The 25,114-nt window shown below is 38.7% G+C and overlaps 2 protein-coding genes across 5 annotated transcripts in view; one reads left to right on the top strand and one right to left on the bottom strand.

Annotated features, from left to right (window-relative positions):
• Positions 1 to 21,328, top strand: part of ADIPOR2 (adiponectin receptor 2) — a 33,174-nt gene extending 11,846 nt beyond the window's left edge. For all 4 annotated transcript variants that reach the window (XM_063309133.1, XM_063309132.1, XM_063309135.1 and 1 more), the window contains 7 exons: positions 2,989 to 3,220; positions 13,453 to 13,569; positions 14,998 to 15,169; positions 16,413 to 16,599; positions 17,186 to 17,373; positions 18,040 to 18,233; positions 18,780 to 21,328. In XM_063309133.1, coding sequence (XP_063165203.1) covers positions 3,059 to 3,220; positions 13,453 to 13,569; positions 14,998 to 15,169; positions 16,413 to 16,599; positions 17,186 to 17,373; positions 18,040 to 18,233; positions 18,780 to 18,908 — 1,149 coding nt within the window. In that variant the 5' untranslated portion in view covers positions 2,989 to 3,058 and the 3' untranslated portion in view covers positions 18,909 to 21,328. The remainder of the gene's footprint in view (positions 1 to 2,988; positions 3,221 to 13,452; positions 13,570 to 14,997; positions 15,170 to 16,412; positions 16,600 to 17,185; positions 17,374 to 18,039; positions 18,234 to 18,779) is intronic.
• A 3,311-nt stretch (positions 21,329 to 24,639) lies between these two features.
• CACNA2D4 (calcium voltage-gated channel auxiliary subunit alpha2delta 4) overlaps positions 24,640 to 25,114 on the bottom strand; it is a 148,255-nt gene continuing 147,780 nt past the window's right edge. The window contains exon 39 of the mRNA XM_063308827.1: positions 24,640 to 24,941. Within this exon, the coding sequence (XP_063164897.1) occupies positions 24,846 to 24,941 (96 nt within the window). The 3' untranslated portion in view covers positions 24,640 to 24,845. The remainder of the gene's footprint in view (positions 24,942 to 25,114) is intronic.

Here is a 25,114-nt window from a genome sequence, read left to right as displayed (position 1 = left end):
ATTCATAAACTCATTCTCTCCTGTCTTGCTCTGTATGGTATTTATTTTATTGCAGAGTATAAATAAAAATATTCTATGTCTGTGCAGCAGGGCTAATGTTAAAACAGTCTTGTAACAATTCTTATAAAATTGGCTGGGCCTTGTGGGAGTTGTCTGGAATTCAGTAGGCCAAGTAAAATATTTGTTCTTCTTTCACAATTCTGTGATAAAATCAGTGCTACAACTTAAGTGGCCTTGTCTATATCATATGCAAATCTAGAGTGTTTTTGAATAATGGGTCAATTTTAGGTGATGTTTAGCGAAGGGGCTTTGCCCCACTGAAAAGCTTGCATGCGACTTATTTCTTGATAAGTCGTAGCGTCCAAGGTAGATTTAAAGGTGGAGATATTGTTATAAATTGGGTTAGCCATTTAGTTCATCTTTTAAGCATTTGATTAACAAAATAACCAAACCTCATATGTCCCTTTTTATGATAATAGAAGAAACGTAAGCTTACAAAAATGCTTGTCATTGCAAGAGCTAATTTTTCAATAATACATCCTTGCAGATTAGCTAAAAAAATGTTCACTTTATGGAGAACATTAGTCTTCAGATAATAGGTTTGTCACCTTTATATACAATGCAGGATTGTATATAAGGGACTACAGTGATCATCTGATCTCTGGTCTTCTGCAGTATCCTCATACACAAAACTATTTTCACTTCTTTTAACAAATATTCCTCAAAGTAATCTACATACTACACTCTAACTTTTTACTCTCATTTGTACATATTAACATTTCTCCACCTCTAGCTTTTTGCATTTTTGTTTAACTTGGAATTGTTCAATACATTTTCCCTATCAGAATACTTATTTTAGTTTTTGATACATTAATTTCAGATCCATACTCCTTGATTCATCATATAGTAGATCTAACATTTGTTGTGAATAATTCAAATTCTCAGCCAATAACACAGCGTCACCAGTACATAAAATGAAGTGCATATATATTCACATCCCCGAACAGCATACCTCTAATATCACCACAAGTATTCCTTATATGTTTATTCATAAATACATTAAACAACCAAGGGACCATCACACATTCTTGTTTTACTCGCCGTTGAGCCATTCAGCATTCCATTTCTTCTCATGTATGCTTTACTTCCAACATACTTCCTTACCATATTCAGCAATCAAACTTCAACTCCACATTATCACGAAACACTCCATAATTCAAACCTATTTACTTTATCAAAGCCTTTTTCTAAATCAACAGATGTGCAAGAAACTTTCTCACGTTTTTCAGTGACTTGCTGAAGAGTAAAAATCTGTTTATCCCCTGCTACGTTGCACTTCCCAAATTCTGCTCACTGTCAGTTCCTCTACCTGTTCAATCAAAATTCTACCAAGTACCTTTAAGCAGGAATGACTCACTTATATACTACACATCACATAGTTTAGAATGTGGTTTCTAGGAAAAGAGGTACGAGACCAGTCAAAAATAGCAGATGAAATGACTTAAACAGATACTAGCAGTAACCCTCAGTGTTTAACCTTCAGTGTAAAGTACAAATATTTAGGTTAGCAATCAGGGAAACAAAGAGAAGGAAAGGGGAGAAAACAGCACTGAAAAGCCTTTCTAAAATGTATCTTACTCGTGTTTTATCAGTAGTTGTTTTTTCTTATACTGTGGTTTATATCTTTAACTTTATAAAAATCTATTAAAAACTTAAATTCTGCCAAGTACTTTTAGAGGTACAGTTAACAAATTAACCCTCCTATAGTTTTTTTTTCCATTCTTGTTACATTTCCCTTTGAATAGGGAAAGAATACAATAACCATACTCTTCCAATAATCTGGGACAGATACCCTCTTCTCATACATGTTCCACTAGTTGCACAGATACTCCATAAGGAAAGTACATTCCTATTTTAACTTTTCTTCAGTTAAACTGTCTCTATCTCCAGCCTTACCATCTTTCAACATGCTTATAGCACTAATGACTTCTTTTTCTTGGACAATAACACAGCATTCATTTCAGTTCCGCTCTCCAACATAGCACAGTCATTCCCATTCAGGTCTCTAAAATTTTACTTGTAGCATTCTCTCACTTCAGTTTCATCCCAAATCACTTCATCAGTTTTATTTTTAATTCCATGCACTTTCCTTGTTTTGCTTGTTTCAACGGATTCCTGCTTTCATAGACACTCGTAATAACCTAGATGACAGCAGTTCCTACTTACTGACAAACTTTTTGTTCATAATTAAATCTGTTCCCTATAGTATTTATCATTTCCACTCCAGAAAACCAACCCACCTTTGTTCAGATCTTTTATATCCATAGTTCCAAAAAATTTCACATATTTATTTCTCTTCATTAATTCATGTTCATCATCAAATTCATTTACTCTTCTTAAATTCCAAGTCACGAACTTCCACGTGCTGTGGTCACCACCAGGTGGTCCAGCAGATAATGACATTCACTGCTCATCTTTAGTTGACCAAGGTTTTCAAATAATGCTTTTATGTTAGATGGAGAAGCTGTCAACTCTGTTACCAGCCTTAGTTAACAGTAAGGACAGTACTAGTCAGTTTTGACATAATTGGGCCAGTATGCCATAAGAGCAATCAGCTCACATTTATCCAAAGCATGTTCCATACAATTCTATACAAGTTACGATATCTAATTTGTAATTTGTGGGAAAATAATTCTGTAGTGTCTAATTGCCTGTATTCCACCCAGTAGGAGGTACATGCAGTGAACTGACCCACTCATGGTAGCAAAGAAAGACAGCAGACTCAAACTTTTCTATTAAGTGGTCAGCTGGATGTTTGCTGATGCTTCGTTAATGCTATAGACATTCCAGGAAAGAGACTTATTTCCACCCAAATGTATATTCTTGATGGCTATGGCTTTTGGTACTTGTGAAAAAAAAGATACTAGATAAGTTCATACAACTTTTGGATAGCATGTTTATCAGTTTCAACTTCATTTGCTTTTTCAGAATTAGCCAATTGGTCATTGCCTCTTGCTGGAGAAAATAAGGAGTTCTTTTCAGGAAGACCCTTGATCTCATGAACGAATCAACCGATCTTGGGAATGCGACCACTCTGGAGCCAGTTATACGGCTCAGAAAGGGACACATGCCCAACTCTGCTGTGCAAGAATACGATCGTAGTGACCAGTCCAATGAGCAGGAACCCCTCTTAGTGGAGCCATCAGCATCTTCTGAAAAGGTAACAGTAAATAATTGTTATCCTGAAAGTTGGACTCAGAGACAGACTTCCTTGAATCATGCATTTACTTGAGTTAATGATTATAATGGTATGAATTCGTGTGAAAAGTGGCTTTCTGGTAAGAGATGATCTGGACTATATTAGGAACAGTTACAGTCTCATTGTAATAGACTTGATGCAGGAGCTATAGACAATAGTCATGTCACTGCCTTCTAGAATGGCTGAAGTTTCCCAGCTGTTTTGAAGGCCAGTCCTATGTAATCAGTTTCATTTCTGTTAATACGTTGATCAGGGCAGGCAGTAAGGGATGAAATCTGAGGAAAAATCACCTACGCTTGATATAAAGCCCATTGCTATAGGCTGCTGTTTGATAATCCAGGATAAATATTAGATCCAAGACTACTGGATTGCATCTCCAAATACGCACCGAGGATATACCCGCAATCACCTTTTTATAGCATTGGAAAGAAACAACAGAGCAATCAATAACTATTCTAATTAACTTATTTTTAAACCTTAACATCTGTTTTATATATGAAAAATATCTATAGCAGTCCATTCTTCCAATTCTCATTGTCTCTATAATTTGCACCCAAGTGACGTGGAAGATGGTCTTTTGACTGTTGGGCAGAAATGTTTAAATTATTATTTAGATCCTTGACTAGGCTTCTTTTTGACAGTTAACATCATAGTGTTCAATAGTCGGCAGAGTTTTTGGGCCCATGGGAAGATACGGGATTTTTGCCAAGAGTTGTAGGCATATGCAGAATGGCTGATAAATGTGGTACCATTTAGAATACTCTTCCCCCCCCAGACACTGTAAGAACATTCAAAGCAACAAAGCTTCTGCAATATTGATACTGATCAGGTTTTGGAATACAATCCTGTACATTTCTGTTTGGGACTAAATCTGTTTAAGTTCACTGCAGGCTAATCTCTAGTAAATTGAGAGAGAGTGTAGTTTTGGACTGGCACTGAGGAGACCCACGTTCAAGTCTATCCTCAGAAGTTCACTGGATGACTTTGGGACTGTGCAGTGGAAGAAAGAAAATTGTAGCTGCCAAGCTAGAGTTTCAGTGTGTTAATACAGATGCCTTCTAACTCTACAGTGCTAAAGGCAATCCTTGTTATTTAATAAGGAGAGTTACTAAATATTCCTTCTTTAAACAGCTCTCCTCTCTGCCTCTCTGTTGCATGAGCTTATCTGAAACATGGTGGGATGGTACAATTGTCCTAAACATTAGTGCCATTAGTGACACTGTCCTCTGATCAGAGCTCATTCAGTATTCACATCCCTCTTTTAGCTGTAGCTTGTGTGAATACTGTTGTTGGCAATGTGATGAAGAGGGAGTTGAGGCTAAGGAATGCAGCAATTCCCAGTATGGGCATCTGGAGGAGGGGGAGAACATGCACCTGTACATAACCTACAGAGGTTGAGCCAGTGTCCTATATAGGTATAACTGTAAGAACATGACTCTACTTTCAGCCGCCTATGCCATCCATGTATTCTTTTCCCTGCCACAGCATAGCAAACACTGAACAACCTCACTAGATTATGCTGGCTCACCTCAAGTGTTTATACAGGTTGCTGTCACACTTGAGGTTTTGAAGCCCTACAGGAAAAGCGTCAAGCAAGAGATTCTGTCAAATTAAAAATTCACAGAGGTCCCTTTCTCTTATTTTTCTGCTCTCAGTGGGACAGTCCATGCATTCTGTTTAATGTGTGCTTATCATCTGAATTTGCACACAGTTACAAGGTGGAAAGGGTAAATTACAGTATTTGATTCCCTTAATCAAACAAGAAAACCAAACAAGGCCAAGGTTAAAAAAAAACAGAAGAAAGAACACCCATTTTGATCTTGCAGAAGAGAGCCAATGAGTTCACATGGGAGGGAAACAAGGAGTGAGTGGGAAAGCTATCTCAGGCTCAGAAACTACTGTGAGTCATGCCATACAAGTTAGATTATGCCCTCTTCTCCAAAGTCCATGTATTGCTGCTCTGGAGCTTTTCCTTTTGCACCTGCAAACAAAATGTATGTTTTCAATATGGTTTCAGATGGGTATCATAAGTCAGGAAAGGACAAAATGCAATTGGCTGGAGACTAGCAGAGCATAGGTCAAAGCAAAGTTATAGCTGATGGAGAATCCCAATTCCGCCCACATCATTGAAGGAAATTGTGGGACCAAGGGGCTGGTTGTGTTAGTGCCACAAGCTTCTGTGTTTTTCAAGATATGGCAGGTTATCTATTTTAAAAGTCACTTAGGAAAAAAAAAAGCTCCTTTGGGTACTCATGGAGAGAAGGAAATGTTTCTGGCTTCAGACAGTTCAAATTCATAGTTCTGCATACAGGCTCTATGCCCAAAGTGCACTGCTAGATGAATTATGCATCTCAAAATGGCTACTACTAATGGAACTACAGTGCAGTGTTACTCAGCTGCTATAAATGGAATTTGGCCCAGGTCAGTCCTGCCATATAAAAATAAGCTGCTTATTTGGAAAATATATAGTGCAGATATTTTCCCATCCCCACTGGTATCAAGAACCTTTGTTTGGCTATGAACAGGGGCTAACAAATAAAAGTACAAGAAACTAGCACAGAATGTGTTTATAGAAGATATATGTTCATAAAGAAGACATCAGATCCATTTTCTAAAACCTTCCATTGTGCTGAACCTATTAGTGATTTTGATGCATTGGCACACTTGTTCCTTCAGACATGATGATGAAGCTGTTTTATTGGACTATTTCTGCAGACCTACGAGGGATTTTTCTTGTAACATTTAGATACTTTAGCAAATGCTTTTAAAAAGGAAACACTATATATTCATGGCATCTCAAAACATGAAGTTCCATTAGGTACAACTTACATGTTTGGTTTTCCTTTTTAACTGTTCAAAACCACTGTTTTGAAGTTTGTAGTAATTTCTGTGTGTGCTTAATTTTTTTTAATAAGTAAGACTTATTAGGTAGTAGGTATCCAAGAAGGGGGAAGGGGAGAATTGCGTATAACAGTGTTTTCCAAACTTGGCAACTTTAAGGTGTGTAGACCTCAACTCCCAGAATTCCCCAGCCAGCATGCACAGTGGATGTTTAAAGATCTACCACATGTAAACAGCAGTACTACTGGCTGTTGTGTTGGAAAGCAGTATGTTTAGGCCTGTCAGTTTTGGCTGGATTCCTTCTTATACAGATTTATGCTTTCATTTTTTTTAGCTTGCATTTTGGGGGGGAATATTTTGTGACACATTTGAAATTATGTTGCTCGCTGCCCAGAACCCATATGGATTAGGTTGGGCTATAGACATTTTAAAATTAATAAATAGGCGTTCAAGTTTTCACCCATCCATATTGCTGCTTTCTCCTCTGTGTTAGAACTGTCTGTCCTTCCTTACTGCCTTTATCTCCCTCTGCCCTTTGCTCTTTGAATGGTTGGAGTGTCTTTGTTTCCCCTGCTGTTCTTCAGTTACTGATATCTCCTAAACAAATGCCTCTTGCTGTGATTTTGTTAAACTGGCACAATCAAATGCATGTGACTTTTATCACCTGATGAATGGGCTTTTTATGTACAGCTCTGAAAACCCGCACTTGACTCTTTCCTTTTTTCTTATAATCCTCCAGTGGCAAAAAGGAACAAAAGGCTGTTTTCTTCTCATTTTTTTTCCAGCTACCCTGGTCTTTTGCTCTTGATTGATGGTGGGTTTTGTCCAAAAGGCCTGCATCTGTGGTGTTCTGTGCATTTCTAGTGTGTGGCCTAGAAGCGTAACTGTGAAAATTTGGATCCGTTGCGCCGAGGCCTTTGGTATTGCACGGAGAATAACGAACCATAGCACTTGACTCTTCTTCATGGCAAAAGCCCAGCTGGAACATTTGTTAGACAACCCAGGCCTTGGTGACTTCTGAATTCAGCTGTTTGACCTTTTGGAAAGGGTCTGTCAGTAAGCCTGCTTTGAAAGTAAAAAAAAAATGTGCTTTTTAGTTACAGCAGAGTAAAAATAGGAAGGGAGAAAGAGGAGAAACAAACAACAGTAACAAAGGAAAACTAAGCTCCAATATTAAAAGATAAAATATTTAGATTTTTTTCTTAAATGCACAGAAACAGTTACTTTTTTAGTTCTTGTGAGGAAAAGGCAGCTCTACAACTGTATGTTAAAGTTTAGACAACCATTTTTCACTTCTGCACCTTCTTAACATTTTGTACATGTTTATGGAGTTATTTTCCTTTCCTGTGCCTTTAAGCTTCACATACCAATTCTTCCCCATCATGTTATGATTTAATTTCTGATTTTTTTTTGACAAACATTCAAGACAAAACCCTCAAACTTCGCAAGATTTTCCTTCTCTTTGTTTGTGCCCCTCACAAATGTACATTGGAAAATCCCTAACTCAGTAGAGTTGCTTTGGGAAATGTTGCAAAAAAACAGGAGGAGCTGCAGCTCACAAAAGCTTATGCCTTTTAACAAAATTTGTTAGATGGGAAAGGTGCTATCAGATCCCTTCTGATTTTTTGCCACCATAAACTAACACAGCTCTCCTCCTACAATGTCTTCAGCTGAGGAGTGCTGAGGAGGAGAATTCATTCTGTCAGTGAGGTGTATTCTAGTGGCAGACAAAAGACTCCATTTTATACAAGAAATGTCTAGTTTCTTGGAAACTAGTACACATTATAGCAAGGATGCTTAGGGCATATTTATGCATTTTGCCCCCATTATTTTTGCTCTTGACTTAAAGGGTTGCCAGAACATTGTAGAAAAAAAAAAGTCTTATTTTAACCTTGATCAAATAAACCAACTTTGTATCCTCCCTTTTACTTCTAGCAGTCTTAATCAGTATTTCTCAACCTCGGGAACTTTAAGATGGCTGGCTGGGGAATTCTGAGAGTAGAAGTCCACACATCTTCAAGCTGCCAAGGTTGAGAAACACTGGTCTACAGTATCCATGGCACAAGTAGGTTTGTACAAAGGTCTTGTGGCACCTGCCAGATACCCTACCCTTCCTGATTTTTTAAAAGTTTTTTTTAATTAAAACATTTTTTAAGAGTAATATGGTACAATGGGAAGTGCTAGTCTTAATGCCAACTTTATTTCCAAGGATGTCTGTGATGTTTGGGGGAAAAAAGTATGTGTGTGTTTTAGAACTGAGTTTTCAGCTCTGCCTTATCTTTAGGCACTTAGGGGCACATTTCTTTCCATAGTTTGCTTGCATGGAAATGGGTGCTTTCCATTACGTTCCAGACCATGCTGTTCCAGGGCATGGCTCAGCAGTTTCTGGAAGTAAATCCTTTGTACAGAAAGCTTTCAAAGTATCTGGCATAGCTTTCTGAATGAAACAGGCCTGTTTTGGGACCAGACAAAATGCTTCTGGTTCAGAACTTTTATTTCCAGAAACTGTCAGACTGTCCTTCCCCCCAAAACAGTGTGGTCCAGAGGGAAATTTCAGAATTCTTTAGAACGCTGTGTTCCCGGATTGACACATTTTGCATATCCCTAGTGCTTTATATCTCTCTTGCAGCTAATTTGTACAAGTAACTGTAATGTGTTCTCAATTTCAAATGTGCCAATGCCCCCCCAAATTGGAGCTCCCTATCTTAAGATATAGATAGCCTGCTCAGCAAGCAGAAATACATGCTACAGATATTCCTTGTTCTTCTATAGCATTTACTGTGTTCAGTTTTAGACATCTCAAATTAACTGAGAAATCTTACCGTGTAATGTAGTTTGATCAAACACCACCATGACACTACTTGCTTGAAATTGCTTTGGTGCTATATTGCAGAATCTGTTCTCTGTATCCATATTAGGTTGTTCTAACATTCATTTGATGACATGTGTGATTTGGGGAAAAAGACAAGAAAAGATTCCATTTGAGAGCCAGTTTGGTCTAGTAGTTAAAGTGCTGGGCTAGAAACCAGGAGACTGTGAGTTCTAGTCCAGACTTAGGCATGAAAGAGGGCTGGGTGACTTTGGGCCGGTCGCTCTCTCTCAGCCCAACTTACCTCACAGGTTGTTGTTGTTGTGGGGAAAATAGGAGGAGGAAGGAGTATTAGGTATGTTCACCACCTTGAGTTAGTTATAAAAATAATAAAGGTGGGAAATAAATAAATAAATTTGTTGGCTCCTGCTTGTTGTTGCTTTTTTAAAAGGATTGCCGCAAGCAGATAGGTCATTTCCTGTCCTGGAAGAAGAGCAGAAGTTTTTCAACAGCTGGTGTACCTTGTATTTTTTTTTCCTCTTGTGCTTCATAAAGCCAATTTACGCCAGGGAGCTTGACACACTAATGCACAGTTGCTCTGGGAATTAGCATATGGACAAAAGAGATGGGGGGAGATGTTTTGAGGGCCTCTATGGCAGCTGCAGTTCTTAGTTCTGTCTAGCGTCAGAATGCCTGGTCATTCTCCAAATAAGTTGACTATACAGCCGCTGCTTGTGTTGCTGCTGAACCCAGCAAACAGATATGCTAAGGTTGGTTATATGTCTAGCCACAGACAAAGAAAAATAGAAAAATCATTATAGTGAAACAGCTTTTAAGACAGAGGTTCAATTCATATTTGAGCCTAAATGAAATAGATGGTTTTTCGACAGCAAGGTATAGTGAAAAACCTCGAATGTATAATAATTTTACCCATGTTTTTAAAAAAGTGATACTGTAGAGACAAATTTCAGGGGATTAGCTGAGCTGGCATATGAAACCAAATGCAAGTAGTACAAAAGCTTTTGATAAAATGCAATCTGTTACACTTAAAGACTGTAAGACTGCATCTTGGAGACACTTTGCATACTTTGATCACCAGATTTATTATTAGCACCCTGCAGACTAGCACTTTTTGTGTGTGTGCATGATAATGACCGTTATGACTTCAGTTTGATTTATAACTTTTCTTGACCGGGTGCCCTTCAGTTGCACTGGGCCACAGCCCCCTTCCCCAAGGGGATGCTGAGATAATGGGAATAGAGGTCCAGTATAATACATGGAGAATATCGGGATAGGTTGTGCTGACTTATGTAACAGGGAAGCAGCCTTATATACATCTAACATGAACAATGAATATGTAGTTCTTCTGGAACATCTTGCCACCCCTTAATGTTTCCATATAAGCTTATCATCCATTCCCCTCCGTGTGTGTCTCTTGCTTCTGCCTATGATTTCTACTGTACTCTGCCGCACCTGCACATACAACCCTTTCAAGCCAGCCCTTTCTCTTCCAAGGTTTTCTGGACCATCATAGCCTTATTACTGGTTTTGTTCTTGGCTAACGTTTTCACTCTCATTTCACTCCTCTCCTGCTTTGTTAAGCCTTATTTCCTCCCTCCCTTCCTCCCTTCTACATCTTTTCATCTTGCATATATTCTGGAGTTTTCAGGACAAGAGAAGTAACTATTATACAGAACAGAGGATAGCCTACCTGTGCTAATCCAGCTGTTGCTAGAGTGCAGCTCCTAACATCTCTAGGAGGTATAGCCAAAGATGGTAGATGTTGAAGATGTAGTTCGGCAATATCTGGAGTGTCACAGGTTGCTTACTCCTGTGGTACTCATGCTAGGCTTTAGCCCTGGGATTATCTATTTTGATGGCCGCCATCAATATCATTAAGTAACTGAATGACACTTCCCTCACATTTCATTTCTGCAAACTGTAAACATGTTAACTGTTGTAGTTTGCTTGTCTTGCACCAAACCTCCTAAAATGTTTGCTGAAATTTTAAATTGGCAAAATCTAGAACACCAGCAGTTCACATATAGAGATCATTGCAGGCTTGAACACTTAATTCAGAAGACAAAAAGTCTTGTTCTAGTGTGTGTGAGTTAGAATAATAATCAACTGCATCCAGATGGCATGCTTACGGAGGGGCACATTACCCAACTTGCCTGTATTGCAGTCTGGCTGCAGAGCCCTTAGAGCAAAAACACTCCTATGGAGCTGTTAGATGAACAGCTTCCTTCCAGAGTCAGGTTACTACAAAATAATGTGGTTGCTGTTTTGAAACATTTCACTTAAGCTTCTTTTCCCCCTACTTCCGTGAAGTAGGCTGCCCAGGATCGCAGTGGCAGTGGTTGGCTGAGAGGACAGGAGAAACTGAGTGGTTTATCCCTGATGTTATCGCAGTAAGGCTGTTAAACCAAGTTAATTATAGTGGGTGAAAAGAGAGAGCAGCATTTTAGCTAATGCCATAAAGTTTAAGTTTCTTCATGGATGATCTCTCTCTCTCGCTCTCTCTCAGACTAGTAGATCTCCCACATATGAAGGTAAGAAATTAGAACTTCTGTTTCAATTTTTATTGAACTTTAAGATGTGTGGACTTCAACTCCCAGAAACCCCCAGCCAGCCATGGGGATTTGGTTGCTAAGGTTGAGAAACACTGCTCTCGCTCCTATCTTAGATTTTAAATCAGTTGCTACAGTCAAAGAATCACATCCAGTGTTGTGGAAGTTCCAGTTTGTAATTGTAGAACACATAATAGTCTCCAGTCATATTTTTGGATTTGTTGTTAAGTATTTATTTCCTGAAATAAAAGTGTATATTAAACTCTCTGAAGTTAGATACATATATTATGCTGGGTCATTAATGATTCTAAGAAGAGAGTTGTCTAAGGACTTGTACTAATTACATGGAAGTGATGGGTGTTCTAACACCTGGCTCTATTGAAAGTACAGGTGGTGCTCTTTAAGGCTTTGACTAATACAGACCAATGACCCTAATCCCATGGCAATTTAAAACCTACTTGTCTTATTTTACTGTTTTTCTTACATTCTTGCTTTTCCTTTCATACACTGTTCACTCTTACAGGATATGAAGAAACAAAAGCAGGGAACTATACCTAATTATATTTAAATGTGCTTCTTTTTCTCAGACCTTTAGTAAAATTATATATCAACAGATGCAGAAGGGGAGATACGTATTTTAACGTCTCTCTTTCTATACTTTCTCTTCATGTGTGCCCTTTTCCCCATCTTACAAATTTTTAATCTGGCAACTAACTGTGGTACAGTGATGCTGTAACACAGGAATCTGTTAAAACAATTCTTCCTGATCTAACATTAGGTGTATTTTGACAGAATATGGGGTTTATATTTGCAATTTTGAAATTTTAGCACATTAACTTGTGTTTTTGTTTCTGATTTATTATAGTTAGCAAAACAATGTTCTTTCAATTCCTTACAACAGCAGGACATTCTAAATACTTTGTGCAACTGATTAAATGTCAATTAAATGACATTAAGAAATCTTGGGAAAAGAGCTGGACCTTTTATTGTTCTGTGATAATTTATCTCAGTTTAATTATTTGCTCCGCTGAATGAGGGTTTATAGGCAAGTCTGCCCTTGATTGTCCTTGAAAATATGTAGTGCCATCTGCTTCGCAGTTAAGAGTTTGATTCTATTCAAGAGTATTCATTGTAAAGTCCATTTATAGGTGGTGGATAACTGACTTTCAGAATATGCATATTCTGTGGATCAGCCTGAAACGTGAGCTAATTTATTCAGTTATAAATTACTGACATTAGCTAGTAGGGAAGGGGGGTGATTTAAAGTAACTTTGTACATTGAAAAGAAATATTTAAATGTGGAGAAGCACATTACCTTATGCTTTGCAAGCAAAAGAATCAAGGCTCAATGTCCAGTATTTCTATCTGAAGTGTCTTTGATTAGGAAAGACTTCTAAAACTTAAAGGATCCTTGCCTGTTAGGATACAGCGAAATGGACCAATTCAGCATCAGGCAGCTTTACTGTATCTTGAAACTAGACAAGAACAAACTGTCTAAAAATTTAAGATGTTTAAAAATGTTTCCAGAATGTTGTAGCCAAATACTGGATTCCTATAAGCAAGAAGCACCTGTACCTTCTTTACTCCTTGATAAGAAGTGCTTATGAATCAGTTAACAGTGATTGGATTTTGTACAAGTGCAACAAGTAGCAGTCTATATTCATGCTATATGCTAGGCTCTTATTTAAACTTTTGGGAAACAAGTAACTTTCAGCTATATTCTGCCATTCTCTCTCCTTTACTCTTCCCCACCTGTGCCAAAAGCAGTTTGCTGAGGCCCGTTGCTGTCAGTTACAGCTAACCAGAGAAAATCTTTGGAATAGGCACCCAGAAAAACTGTCTTAATGGGTAGTCTTCTTGCATTTGTATGTGAACTTGTATTTCTGGCTCCATATTTTACATTTAGGTTTTGTGTTTTGTCATGTAGAAAATAAAGCTTTTGCTTCTTATCCTGCATTATTTTTCTGTTTCAGGATTCTGGCAAAGATGGGGATGACAATTCAACTCAGGAAGATGAGGGCTTTATGGGAATGCTGCCTCTCCTCCAAGCCCACCATGCAATGGAGAGAATGGAAGAATTTGTATGCAAGGTAAGGGGCATCATGCACTAGTGAGCTTTACATAGTTGATAGGTCCCGTGGCTAGCAGGGCATACACTTCTGGTAACAAAGAGGCAAGTCACAGTGGGTGGCCATCAAGAACTGCTGTCATCTTGGTGGTTACTTCTGTTTTGGTGGGTGTATGTTCAGATCTCAAGCCTTCCATAATTGGATAAATTAGAAAGTTTAATAAGGTGTGGATTACAAGTTGAAATGTGGGATTAAACATGATGGTACAACTGTTGAATCTCCTTTTAGAAGTATCTGTGGAAGTCCAAGCAGAATAACACTCTGTGCTTTACGTGTTTCTGGGTCAAAGGACTTCAATTTACAAGGTCACCCCCCCCACACTCTTTCTTTTAGTTCTTGCAAATCTTTGTATTCAGATTACCATATGCATCTTTTGTATTGGAACCTCATTGTCTCCACAATCTAAGGAAAAAATAAAATCCAAATTCTGTTGAATTGCTATCTTGGGCAAATGTATAATTCTGAGAGCATTATTTGTCTTGATTTTTCTTCAGTGATTTAAAGGGAAATAGTTCATACCACATAGTAGCCTAAATACTAGGCAACTATGGCTAACTTCAGAAGCAAAACTTAACAGAAGATTTTCATCATTGTATTGCATTATCTGCATCACTAGAATGAGAGACTAGCAACCTGGTTATCCAATACAAATTCTATTGAACTATAATCCCAGTGTAGAAATGTGGCAGAGGAAACTGCTTCTTACTTTTATCCAGTATTGAAACTATTAAAAAAATTATATAATTTTTGTTGGGATGATTCCTGTTTGGGATGAACCACTCTTGTGTTTGTTTAATAAATTGTATGTATTAGGTTGCCATTGGCTTCATGCATTACACACATACACACACACACACAAACACCCCCCTAAGGTGATTTGTTATGGAGGATTGCAGCCCAGTGAGTTATCTGCATGATATATACATGCTTCTTTTTTCATTCCAACTGTTATCACCTACAAAATGGATATTCTGAAAGGACACTTCCCTGTGGGAAAGTATTTCAGACTAAGCAACATTATAGCCACTTGTAAAAGCGGGTTTTGTTATTGCACATTACTTACGCATAGGCTCAAGAAATTAGTTGAAATAAATATTTTCAAAATTTGCATAATATCTACCATTGTGCCCTTGAGCAATGGAAACATGTGGAGTAATAGGCCTAAGTTTTGAAGGTAATTATATTCTTGTTCTTGTACAGCACTTCCTTTTGATATAGCTTAACTAGAGAGGAATCATAATTATCCTGTTTTCTAGCTGCATGTGGAAGATCAAATGAACATATATAGATACAGCATATATGAAGATTTCCTGTAGTGGCAGGGATTTTTCAGCAGATCTGTTTCATCACACCATGGACCAGAATGTAACTTCATATTACTTTCTTCAGGTATGGGAGGGCCGATGGCGTGTCATTCCCTTTGATGTCTTGCCTGATTGGTTAAAGGACAACGACTACCTGTTGCATGGTCACCGACCACCCATGCCTTCTTTCCGGGCTTGCTTTAAAAGCATTTTCAGGATACACACAGAGACAGGCAACATCTGGACGCATCTACTAGGTACACTTGATGAAAATGTTAAAACTTTTTTTGTAGTTCATATGGATGAAAGGAATGGAATATTTCATTATTGTAATTACATTAAAATAAATTATTTTGGTCCAGCCTTAATTTTTGTTGACTTGAACCCATTACTCTGATATGCACAGTTCAGCCAGCAAGTTGTAATATACTCTCCTGCCCACCTGTGGCTGGTAACAATTTGAAGATTTCTGTTGACCTGCCAGATGGTTGCTGTTGGTCTACTAGAGCCATGTGAATGGTTGCACTCTACTTCCTGTTCTCACAAAGGATCATTTTAATTAAGATCACCCTACCTTTCTCTATTGATAGCCATCCAACCTGTGCATTATATGGTGCCTTTAGCAAGCTTGAGTTACAATGCCAAGCCAGTGGTTTTTCTTTTCAACTATTAGTACCATTCATTGCAGCAGATAATTTTGCTTTCCCATCAAGATAACTTGTGTTCATCAAACTTCTGAATCAAGATTTCTGGCCCAGGGTTTTGACATGGGCTGTCTGACTTGCAGTGATGCAGACCAACATTATCCATTGCAACTCTCTGTGGCGGCTTCATAGCAGTGTTGCCTTTGAAAGTAGTTTAATTACCTGTGCTTCCTGGCTGTTGGGACTAATGTTATGAGAAGCTACCAATTAGCTTGAATTGCTGTTGCAGTCAGTGTATCGTACTGACCTGGAATAAAACTTGATTTGCTGACATTTTTAAAGTATGTAAATTACAACTGTTTTACTTGGCAGGATGTTTGGGTCAAAGTACACCTGCCCCAAGCCTTAGTGGCTCCGATCGTATGCATGTCAGTAGAACTTCTGATGCATAATTACAGCAAGCTGAACCTCATTCCAGCTTTGTATCAGGTCACTTGTTTTGCTGGACTTCCTTAATGCTGCTAAAATGTTTCGTGCACCAGGAGTAACCCTGAAATAGGAGATGAGGACTGTAAACAGGTATTAGTTGGAAGAACAAGAAACCCTGGTAGGCTAGACTTGAAAAGCTGGAAAGAGCAGTTAGCATTGCTATGGATTTATTGGATAACTTTGGCAAATCTTTGGCTCTTGTCAGAAAACAAGCCAAAGGAACATAGATCATTCTGCTAAAAACAAACATTAGCTGGAAAATACACAGTCATATGGTAGATGATTTAGAGGCAATATTTTGTGGTTGTTCCCCTTTTGCCCATCTTGCGGTTTATCAAGGCTAATAACCATGTCTTTCTGTGTCTAGGATGTGTGTTCTTTCTGTGCTTGGGGATCTTCTACATGTTCCGGCCGAATATGTCCTTTGTAGCGCCTGTACAGGAGAAGGTGGTGGTTGGATTGTTCTTCTTGGGAGCCATCCTTTGCCTTTCCTTCTCATGGCTTTTTCACACAGTTTACTGCCATTCAGAAGGTGTTTCTAGGCTCTTCTCCAAGTAAGCATTATCATGATTGAGTATGAGCTTAAAAATCCAACGTTTGCTTCTTTTTGGCCATGGTCAAGGGGAAAGACTGAAGAAACTGGCTAAATTTGCTCATTTGGCAGGTGATAATATGGATTGTTGAGGCAATGTATATAAAACATTTTGAAAAATGGTAGTGCACTGTATATATACTGAGCTTCTTAGGGCTAGATGGGACATAGCTAAGAAAGCCTTCACAAGACTGGACAGTGGGTAATAGCAGTCCTAGTTAGCATATCTAAAGGTCTTCTGTTTGGGAAGACTTGCAAAAAGCTTTGTTTCAGAGATCAGTGGACTCTGTATCTGTCTTTATGTTTAAAGTTTGCAAGCCAGTTTGAACACAGAACTCCAGAGTTCTTTCTTATACTTAAGAGTTTTCACTAGTATCCAGAATTTATTTTCAGAATGTAATTGTGTTACAGATGAGAGCAGGCATGATTCTTATTGCTTATAAAGTTAGGTGCATCAGCATTATGAAAGCTGTGTAATCAAAGAGCAGACAAGGATGCTAGAATATGTGAACCGCTCTACAGATGACTTTTTTCCTCCCTTGTCTTAGGCTGGACTATTCTGGGATTGCCCTTCTCATTATGGGCAGCTTTGTCCCATGGCTTTACTACTCTTTTTACTGCAACCCTCAGCCCTGCTTCATCTACTTGATCGTGATCTGTGTCCTGGGCATTGCAGCTATTATAGTTTCACAATGGGATAGGTTTGCAACCCCTGAATACCGAGGAGTACGAGCAGGTGAGATTTCTAGAATGGTCTTTGCAACATACAGTATATCACAGCTGGAATGAAGAACTGAGCTTAGCATACATGATGCTTTGCACTGAAGCAAAGACATACATGATGTCTTTGCACTGAAGATGTTGCCTAGTCTGGCAATGAAAAGTCTGCAAGAAAACAACAAGGCTCAGAGAGCACCAAGGGCTCCATACATGATGTTCTCCCCTTTGACATTACATAATGCAATTGCCACTTAGATTTATCGAACATTACATTTCAGACATGTCTGTTTTTGTAGCAGAAGGTCTTCTGACATCTTAAAGACAAATCTGTTACAGCTATGAATACCACTTCATACATAAATATAGTGTTACTATTTACTAGTCATATATTTTGTGAGCATATAGATACAAAAAAAAAAGAACCCCCAAACCTGAACTGTTTATGTAAACGAAATCTGCCAGCTGTGGATAAAATAAGATGCTCCTGTCAAATTGACAACTCCGTACAAACATTTAGGCCATAATAAATCTATTAATCTCTGAAATGCCGCAAAGTCTTTTCCCCTGCATTGTGTGTTTTAGTGTTTTTCTCTGGGATCCTGAATTTTGACCATTTGATCTCATTTTGCCACCATTCACTTGTATCCAAGGCTGAATCTGTTGTCTTTCCTTTGTCTTCTAGGAGTGTTTCTGGCCCTGGGCCTTAGTGGTGTGATTCCCACCCTGCACTTTGTCATCTCGGAAGGACTCCTCAAGGCTGCCACAATGGGGCAGATAGGATGGCTGGCCCTAATGGCCTGTTTGTATATCACTGGTGCTGGCTTGTATGCTGCTCGTATCCCAGAGAGGTTTTTCCCTGGCAAGTGTGACATCTGGGTAAGTATGTTACAAGCTGTCAGGCATATGCTAGAGAGGGTGAGAGGCACAAATGCCACACATACTATGTATCTGCGGTGGTAATTTTTTTTTTAATTGAAGCTATAATGCTGTTCTAGAAATGCCTCTTTAGCTCTGGTGTAGAAAAGAGGCTGATTGGGCAGTTAAAACCCACAGCACCTAGCAAATTTGTTGGCTTTCCAGAAATTGGGAGGAGCGGGGACACTTGAACTACCACAGTGTTCATTATCAGAGATAGAGTGGCATGTAGCTGTAGAAATACAGGTTTTTGAAATAGCTGTTCTGACTCCATATGTCATTGTCATCTTATGCCTTGAATAGGTGCAGATTGCCACTTGCTACTTACCAGACCTGAAAATGTGGGACAAGAGATAGTTTCCTAGCAAAGGAGTTGTTTGTCCCTTAGCAAGCTAGTCCTCGTTCTAAGAGCCTATAAGACTGCTGTTATTATTTGGTGCTTGTTCTGAAAAATATTTCATTTTCTAATAATATTTTTTGTGTGTGTTTTTTTCCCCTCTCCTGTAGTTCCACTCCCATCAGCTCTTTCATGTTTTCGTAGTGGCTGGTGCTTTTGTGCACTTCCATGGCGTTTCAAACCTTCAAGAGTTCCGTTTCACCCTTGGGGGAGGCTGCTCAGAGAACGAGGTGCAGTGAAAGTGGCCCATGTTGAGGATCATAACCAAAACCGAACCGTGGGAGCAGTCAGTCCACACTTTGCCTACAATGGCGTGGAAGCTTTGCAGGGAATCTTAAGTGGGAGAAAAATTCATACCTCAAACATTGGAGTGAATTGGTTCTGAAGACGTGGACATTCTTAAACCTTAACTTATTCCTGGGATCTACAACTGAAGCTACAGAAAACCCTTTCTTAATCAGCTTATGTTCAATGCCATATTTATTTGTAGAAAGAGGTTATCTTGGGGAAGTGGCTTGGTGATGTTTTCTTTTCTTTTTTAAAATCTAGCTTAATTAAGATTTGTATCTTGTTCAGGTAAGTTGATTTTTAGATGCCCTTTTGGGGGGAAAATGTAAATAAGATTTCTAACTTTCTGTTTAATTAAAAAGTTTCTATAAATGTTTTAAAAGGGGGGAGGGAGATGGATTTTGTATTGGTTGCAACATGCAAGTACCACACACTGTTTCTATTTTGCACAAATTCTTTAAGTGCAAGAAAGCTAGGTGAAACTCCTGCAGTCAGGCATCTGGATCCTGCAGATTCTTCCTAATTCTGGTGTATACCGGTTGGCTCGATCCAAAGGACGCAGTCTGCTGCTCACAAGAATTGAGAGCAGAGAAGCGCTTACTGATCAGCCTGTTCATAAGGCAAAGGGAAGAGGGGGCCAAGGTCTGCCCTCTTGCTGGGTCATGCCTTCTGAGCTCTCCTGGGGTGGGTTTTTAGATTCCTTCGTTAGCCTTTTGCTACATTGGGATTTGATGGCTTGAGGCACAATGTGGCATATATCCTGACCTTTTGGGGTCTCTCATCAGTGTTTCACCATTCAGTTGGGTGTGCTGTCTTGTTTATCCAAGTGCAGTTGTTAATGTTGGGTACCAACCTTCTAGGTGATTTGGCCTGGGGGGGAAATGCTCTCAAGGGGATGGGAAGTACACAAAAGAAAACAATTCTGTTTTTGTTTTTCTAAGAAGGGGACTGGCTGTCTAAACATTAACCCGTTCTGGATTATTTTGTGTGTTGCTGTGTTACAGTAACACCACAGTTGTCTGTATTAAATTGACTGAACTCTACTGGCTGCAATAGTAACACTGCCATTCTTTTTCTCTTTCTCCTGGGGAATAGGACAATACTGTGCACTATTTTTAATCAGTAAAAAGCAAACAAACCACAGGATAGACTGCGTGCAGTGGTTTTCCTCTGCTTGTTAAGATAGTGCTTTGTGCCGAGGGAAAGTTGTGAGTGCTTTCAAATGTTTTCAGTTTTAATTGTATGAGGCTGGAGCATTTGAAGAAGGGATTGTAATGACACAGCAAAACACTCAGAATGGCAAATGAGAAGAAGTATAGTTACTGCTGGTGTGCTATGTTGAATCTAGAAAGAAACATCTGAGCAAAATGCAGAATTAATACATTAGCCATTTATCTCATTATAAGGACAATTAATTTGGCCATAGCGAGTTATCAGGGATTTATTGTGTGCAATGTCATTGGTCACATTTTAAAAATGTTAGATTTTTATGAAGAAGTCCTTGTTCTCCAGATACCCTCTTTCCCCTCAGCTCCTCTTCTGAAATGGATTCCTCTAAGTATTTAAACCTGCAAGAGGTGCTTAACTGGTTCTTGTAGGCAAATTCAAATATTTGTGTTCTGGATAGGATCATGATACTAAATACATATGGGTGAAAATGGCAGCCTAATGTATTTCAGTGGGTTGATCCCAAACTGAAAACGGAACAGTATTAACCCCTTCAACAAAACTGGGAGACCAGTTATGATAACTTTGGAGTTTTATGCTTATGGAGCCAGCTGGCAAAATGATAGTTTACCTAAGGTGGGGAAGTGGTAATACATATCACACCCAGACTTACCTGTTTGAGAAGCACTTTTAGAGGTGTATCTCTGTATCTACCAGCAGAGAATACGTCTCCTTACTCTGGATCATCCCATGCTCAACTCTGAATGTGGCACCTGCAATCCAGTCTAACAGCACAGAACCTGTACAGAATACGATACACCATTTTGCTGTTCTTACTCCCAATCTTCCTGTTGAAGATATTTTGTGTCCCGATATGAAACTGCATAGCTGTGCACTTTTTTGGTGGTTCTTGCTGAGACTTCCTCCCAGGTTGGCACCTGAATGCCTTACTCTCAGCAACTGGAGGTTTGCTTGCTTTCTTTTGATGTGTGTGCAGGGTTCAGCGTAGCGTAGTTGAGATATACAGCTCTCTTCCCCCCCTACCCATTAACTAGTGGCCTTGTTCAGTATTTTCATTTCTAATTGCTCACTGTCGGAGGCAACAAAGCACATCTTGGATTTTGAAGATTGGGGGTCTCCAGCTAATGGGATCCCATTACTTGTTGTATTCTTAACTTCTAATAAAAATAACAAATGTAAAGCAGGTTTGGATTTTTGCTTTTGTTTTTGTCTTTCCATGTCTATAAATTATAAGAGGTAGCTGTATTTGCAAAAATACGACTCGCCTATATATCAGGTAATTTAATTTGAGGTCTGTTAAGTGATTGGTTTAATATCAAGGCTGAATACTGAGAGTTCTAGGATAGGTTTTGTTTTAACATGACAGAGCAACCTGAGCTGAGGAACTTTGAATGCTTGATCACATCATAGCAGTTTATCTATTAGCCATACCATCCGCAGACTTTTAAATATATGCCTGTTTGGTCAGAAGATGAAGTCTTCTTAAAGTCAAGTTTGATTCCTGATGACTTCATGTCCACAAAGTTTCCCTGACATGATACAGAACATCCACTACCAGTACAGATGTTTTTTCAACTTCCCAGGCTAGCCTACAACCCCAGGATTCCCTAGTGGACTTTCATACCAGTACTAGCAAGACACGACCCTGCTTAGTCCTGAGCCTAGATAAGATTGGTTAAGTGCTGTCAGATGCCCAGATGCATCTTAAGTTACCACATTCCAAGAGGTAGTCTATGTGATAATGGAAACAAACACCTGAATCTGTTTTGCCTTTTAAATATCTTTACAACTATTTAGGGATTGCCATCTTTGGCTTTCCCTGTATTAAACAACCATTTCCATCAGCCCCAGGTAGTATAGTGAGTACTGTGGGATTGTGGGAGTTTGCAGTTCAGTATCAAAAGAACTACCCATCCAGAGTTGATTTAGGGCAATACTGTGAAGCTAAAATGCAACCTAACTCAATGTGCACTGAAGGGGGGGGGGAGTCTTTCTAGCATTATTCTGTCATAAAATTTCATACCCCCCCCAAAAAGCAATGACAATCCAAAACTGTAATATAGTGAAGTGGTTATACATCTGATCTAGGGCAAGACAGAAGTTCAAGGACATAAATTGCTCTGAATCTTCTGACAAAATAATGGTCTTCTAACTAAACTGTGATATTAGCAGGATTCTTTCCCCCTTTTTCTGCTCAACTACATGATAAGCTTGGCTAGGTTGAACATGCTGATGCTGAGCGTGATATAATTTGCTAACTATGCATTTAAAGTAGTGCCAAGTCCAATATTTCCACACCTATCAGACTTGATCAGAGAATGTAAGTATAATAAAGTTATCAGGAAATCTTTTCATTGTTAATACTGCTTTTGGGGGGAAAAATCAGATGTAAGTGGATTGTTACAGATTGGCATGAAAGGCTGATTACTATTGTTTTAAATCCCGCAGATATATTTATTGAAGATTATGTAGAAACATTAAACCATGTTAATTTGAAACTAAAGTATTGTCTGTCATTTAATTCTTTCAACAAAGCCTTGTGCATCTTGTACACTTCCCTTCCTTCTAGAGCACTAGGTAAAATAATTACCGTCTGCATATTATGACCGCTTATGAAGTGAAGAGACCTTGCCACTTTTTTTTCTGAAGATTTTAAAACCTCGTTTGTAGAACTATTTTTATCCATCCTGTCAGAAGTTTATTGGGCTGCCTCTTGAGACACTTGAGCAAAAAATGGTGTTATAGTAACATTTTAAAAATATGAATGGCCTGTACATAGAAGAGTTGGCTTCACAAGCTTGCCTCTGTGATGTGGTTTGCTCAGAGATTAAAAAAGAAAGAGTGCCAAAACTGTATTTGGCTTGGAATTGGAAGAACAGATGCATTAGTACAGATTGCCTTAAAAGAGTATGGCTTCCTTTGGAAGAATGACAAATTAACACTGCGTGCATATGCCAAGGTCAATTGATGTGATATAGAGGGCTTTTTCCTTCTGTTTAAATATTCTAAAACAAGGAATTGCATCTTTGTGAAGAGAACATTTCCAAAGTCTATTTGTCTATGGCAATAGAGGGCAGATTGCTTATAGTTAGGCTCTCTGAAAGAAGGTTTTAAGATGGTGATCTAAAGTCCATAGCCATGGCATGATTAACTCTATCCCCCTGTATGCTTTTCCTCTCTGCACCTGGCCCTTGTAGGTTGCTTGTAAAGCACTGTTACCTACTGATTGATCATCCCTAATACTAGTTCTAGAACTGATTAACATGAAAGTCTTGGCTTGCAAGGTGGCCTTGCAAGGTGTCCAGTTACATCAAAATGCTCTAACACTTGAAGGGTAAAATTTAGGCTGACATGAAGAAAAAAGATGCCAAAATTTGCCAGTCAGACGTAATAGTTCAGTTGTGTGTACTATTTTAATATATTTTAAGACACAACCTCATTGTCACCCTCTAATTTTCACTGCCTTCTGTTAAGTATTGAAAATGTTTATTGCATCAGTGAGTGAGGAAGCAAGGAATTCACACTAGATTCATTTAGACCCAGTTACCTCATAGTCCCAATCAAAGGGTGGATTTGTGTAACTTTCACTGTGTAACAATTTCATTTTACACATCTGTGTATAAGTGAAGTAATGTGTATTCATAAATAGTCCGATTTATGGTGGTTTCAGCATCAAGTTAAAAGTGATCCTTTGTGCATGTTAACAAAATGACTATGCAATATGTAGGGCAAATGCTGGGGCTGGGGGCAGCATGTATGTGGAAGCAATATACAGTAGGAATCAAAAGGAAGGACCCTGTCACAAATTTCTTTTGGAGAACTGATTATTCAATAAAACTGGATTCCTGCACCGAGCAGGGGGTTGGACTTGATAGTGTAAATAGCCTCTTCCAACTTTATGAAATACTAGTCCTCCTGATACTGCTTTGTAGGATTATGACTTCTTTCTAATTGGTCATATTGAATTAATCTGACTTCGGTTTTGAGTCTCATTCAGTAAGACTATCAACTTTTTGCTGTTAATCTGGCACTTAAATTCCTATGGATGAAATGTATAAAATCCTGAACAAGAATGAAAATTTTGCCCATAGTTCCTTTCACAAAGCAAAATATCTTCCAAAAGTAGAATTTCTACATCTTGTGGGTGCATCCCCTTTTGAAAACATCATTGCCAAAGTGAGTGTCCTAATTTGTAAGTTTCAATCTGATCATGATTAAAACTTTGTTCTGTAATTTACACAGGGAATCCTAAGTGTTCTACAAAATGTTCAAGTGTTAGAAGCAAAAGGTGGTTATTAGAGGCTTAAATCCAGTAGATAGCACGGATGGAATCATCAGATTCCAAGATGGAGAAAGCTAATTCATTACAGTCTAGTGCTGGCTGGGGAATTCTGGGAGTTGAAGTTCATGTATCGTAAAGTTGCCAAGCTTGAGAAACACTGGTCTATATGGTAGGACAAAATCTACTAAACATTCACCATTACTTCCCCTATATGAACATGTGTGTACTGTAGAGACTGGAAGGGTCATCTGTTAGCTTTGTCTCACAGTTACTATCCCCCTTCTGTCTCACTTGTAAATACAAAGCAGAGCTAGGAAGTCCTTCAGGAGTGATGAAGTCAAGTTGTGACTGGGTCTCTGTTTTGAGTCCATGTGAAAATAGCCGTCCGTGTTCAATGTAAGGACTGCAGTGGACTTTGTCACCGGAGAAGAAGAGCTGTGGTTCCCAGCAGACAGAGGAGCAAAGTTGATGAGGCTGAAATTGCTGCAGCTCCACCACAGTCCTGGGCATTTTCCTGAAAAAGAGAAGGCCAGCATGGGGTAAGTAACCCTGGCAATAAAGTAGGGTTGGCTGGGTGGAAAATGAAGCAGACTCTAATTATGGTTATAAGGCTATTGCTATACATATTCTATAATTTCTGCAAATTATTCTGTAACTGAAAGCTACAGACAACAGATCCTTTCCTAC

This window comes from Candoia aspera, chromosome 7 (genome assembly GCF_035149785.1).
Source record: "Candoia aspera isolate rCanAsp1 chromosome 7, rCanAsp1.hap2, whole genome shotgun sequence".
NCBI classification, from domain to species: Eukaryota; Metazoa; Chordata; class Lepidosauria; order Squamata; family Boidae; genus Candoia; species Candoia aspera.
Note: the sequence above shows the minus strand (reverse complement) of the source record. Positions and strands in the feature narration are given on the sequence as shown.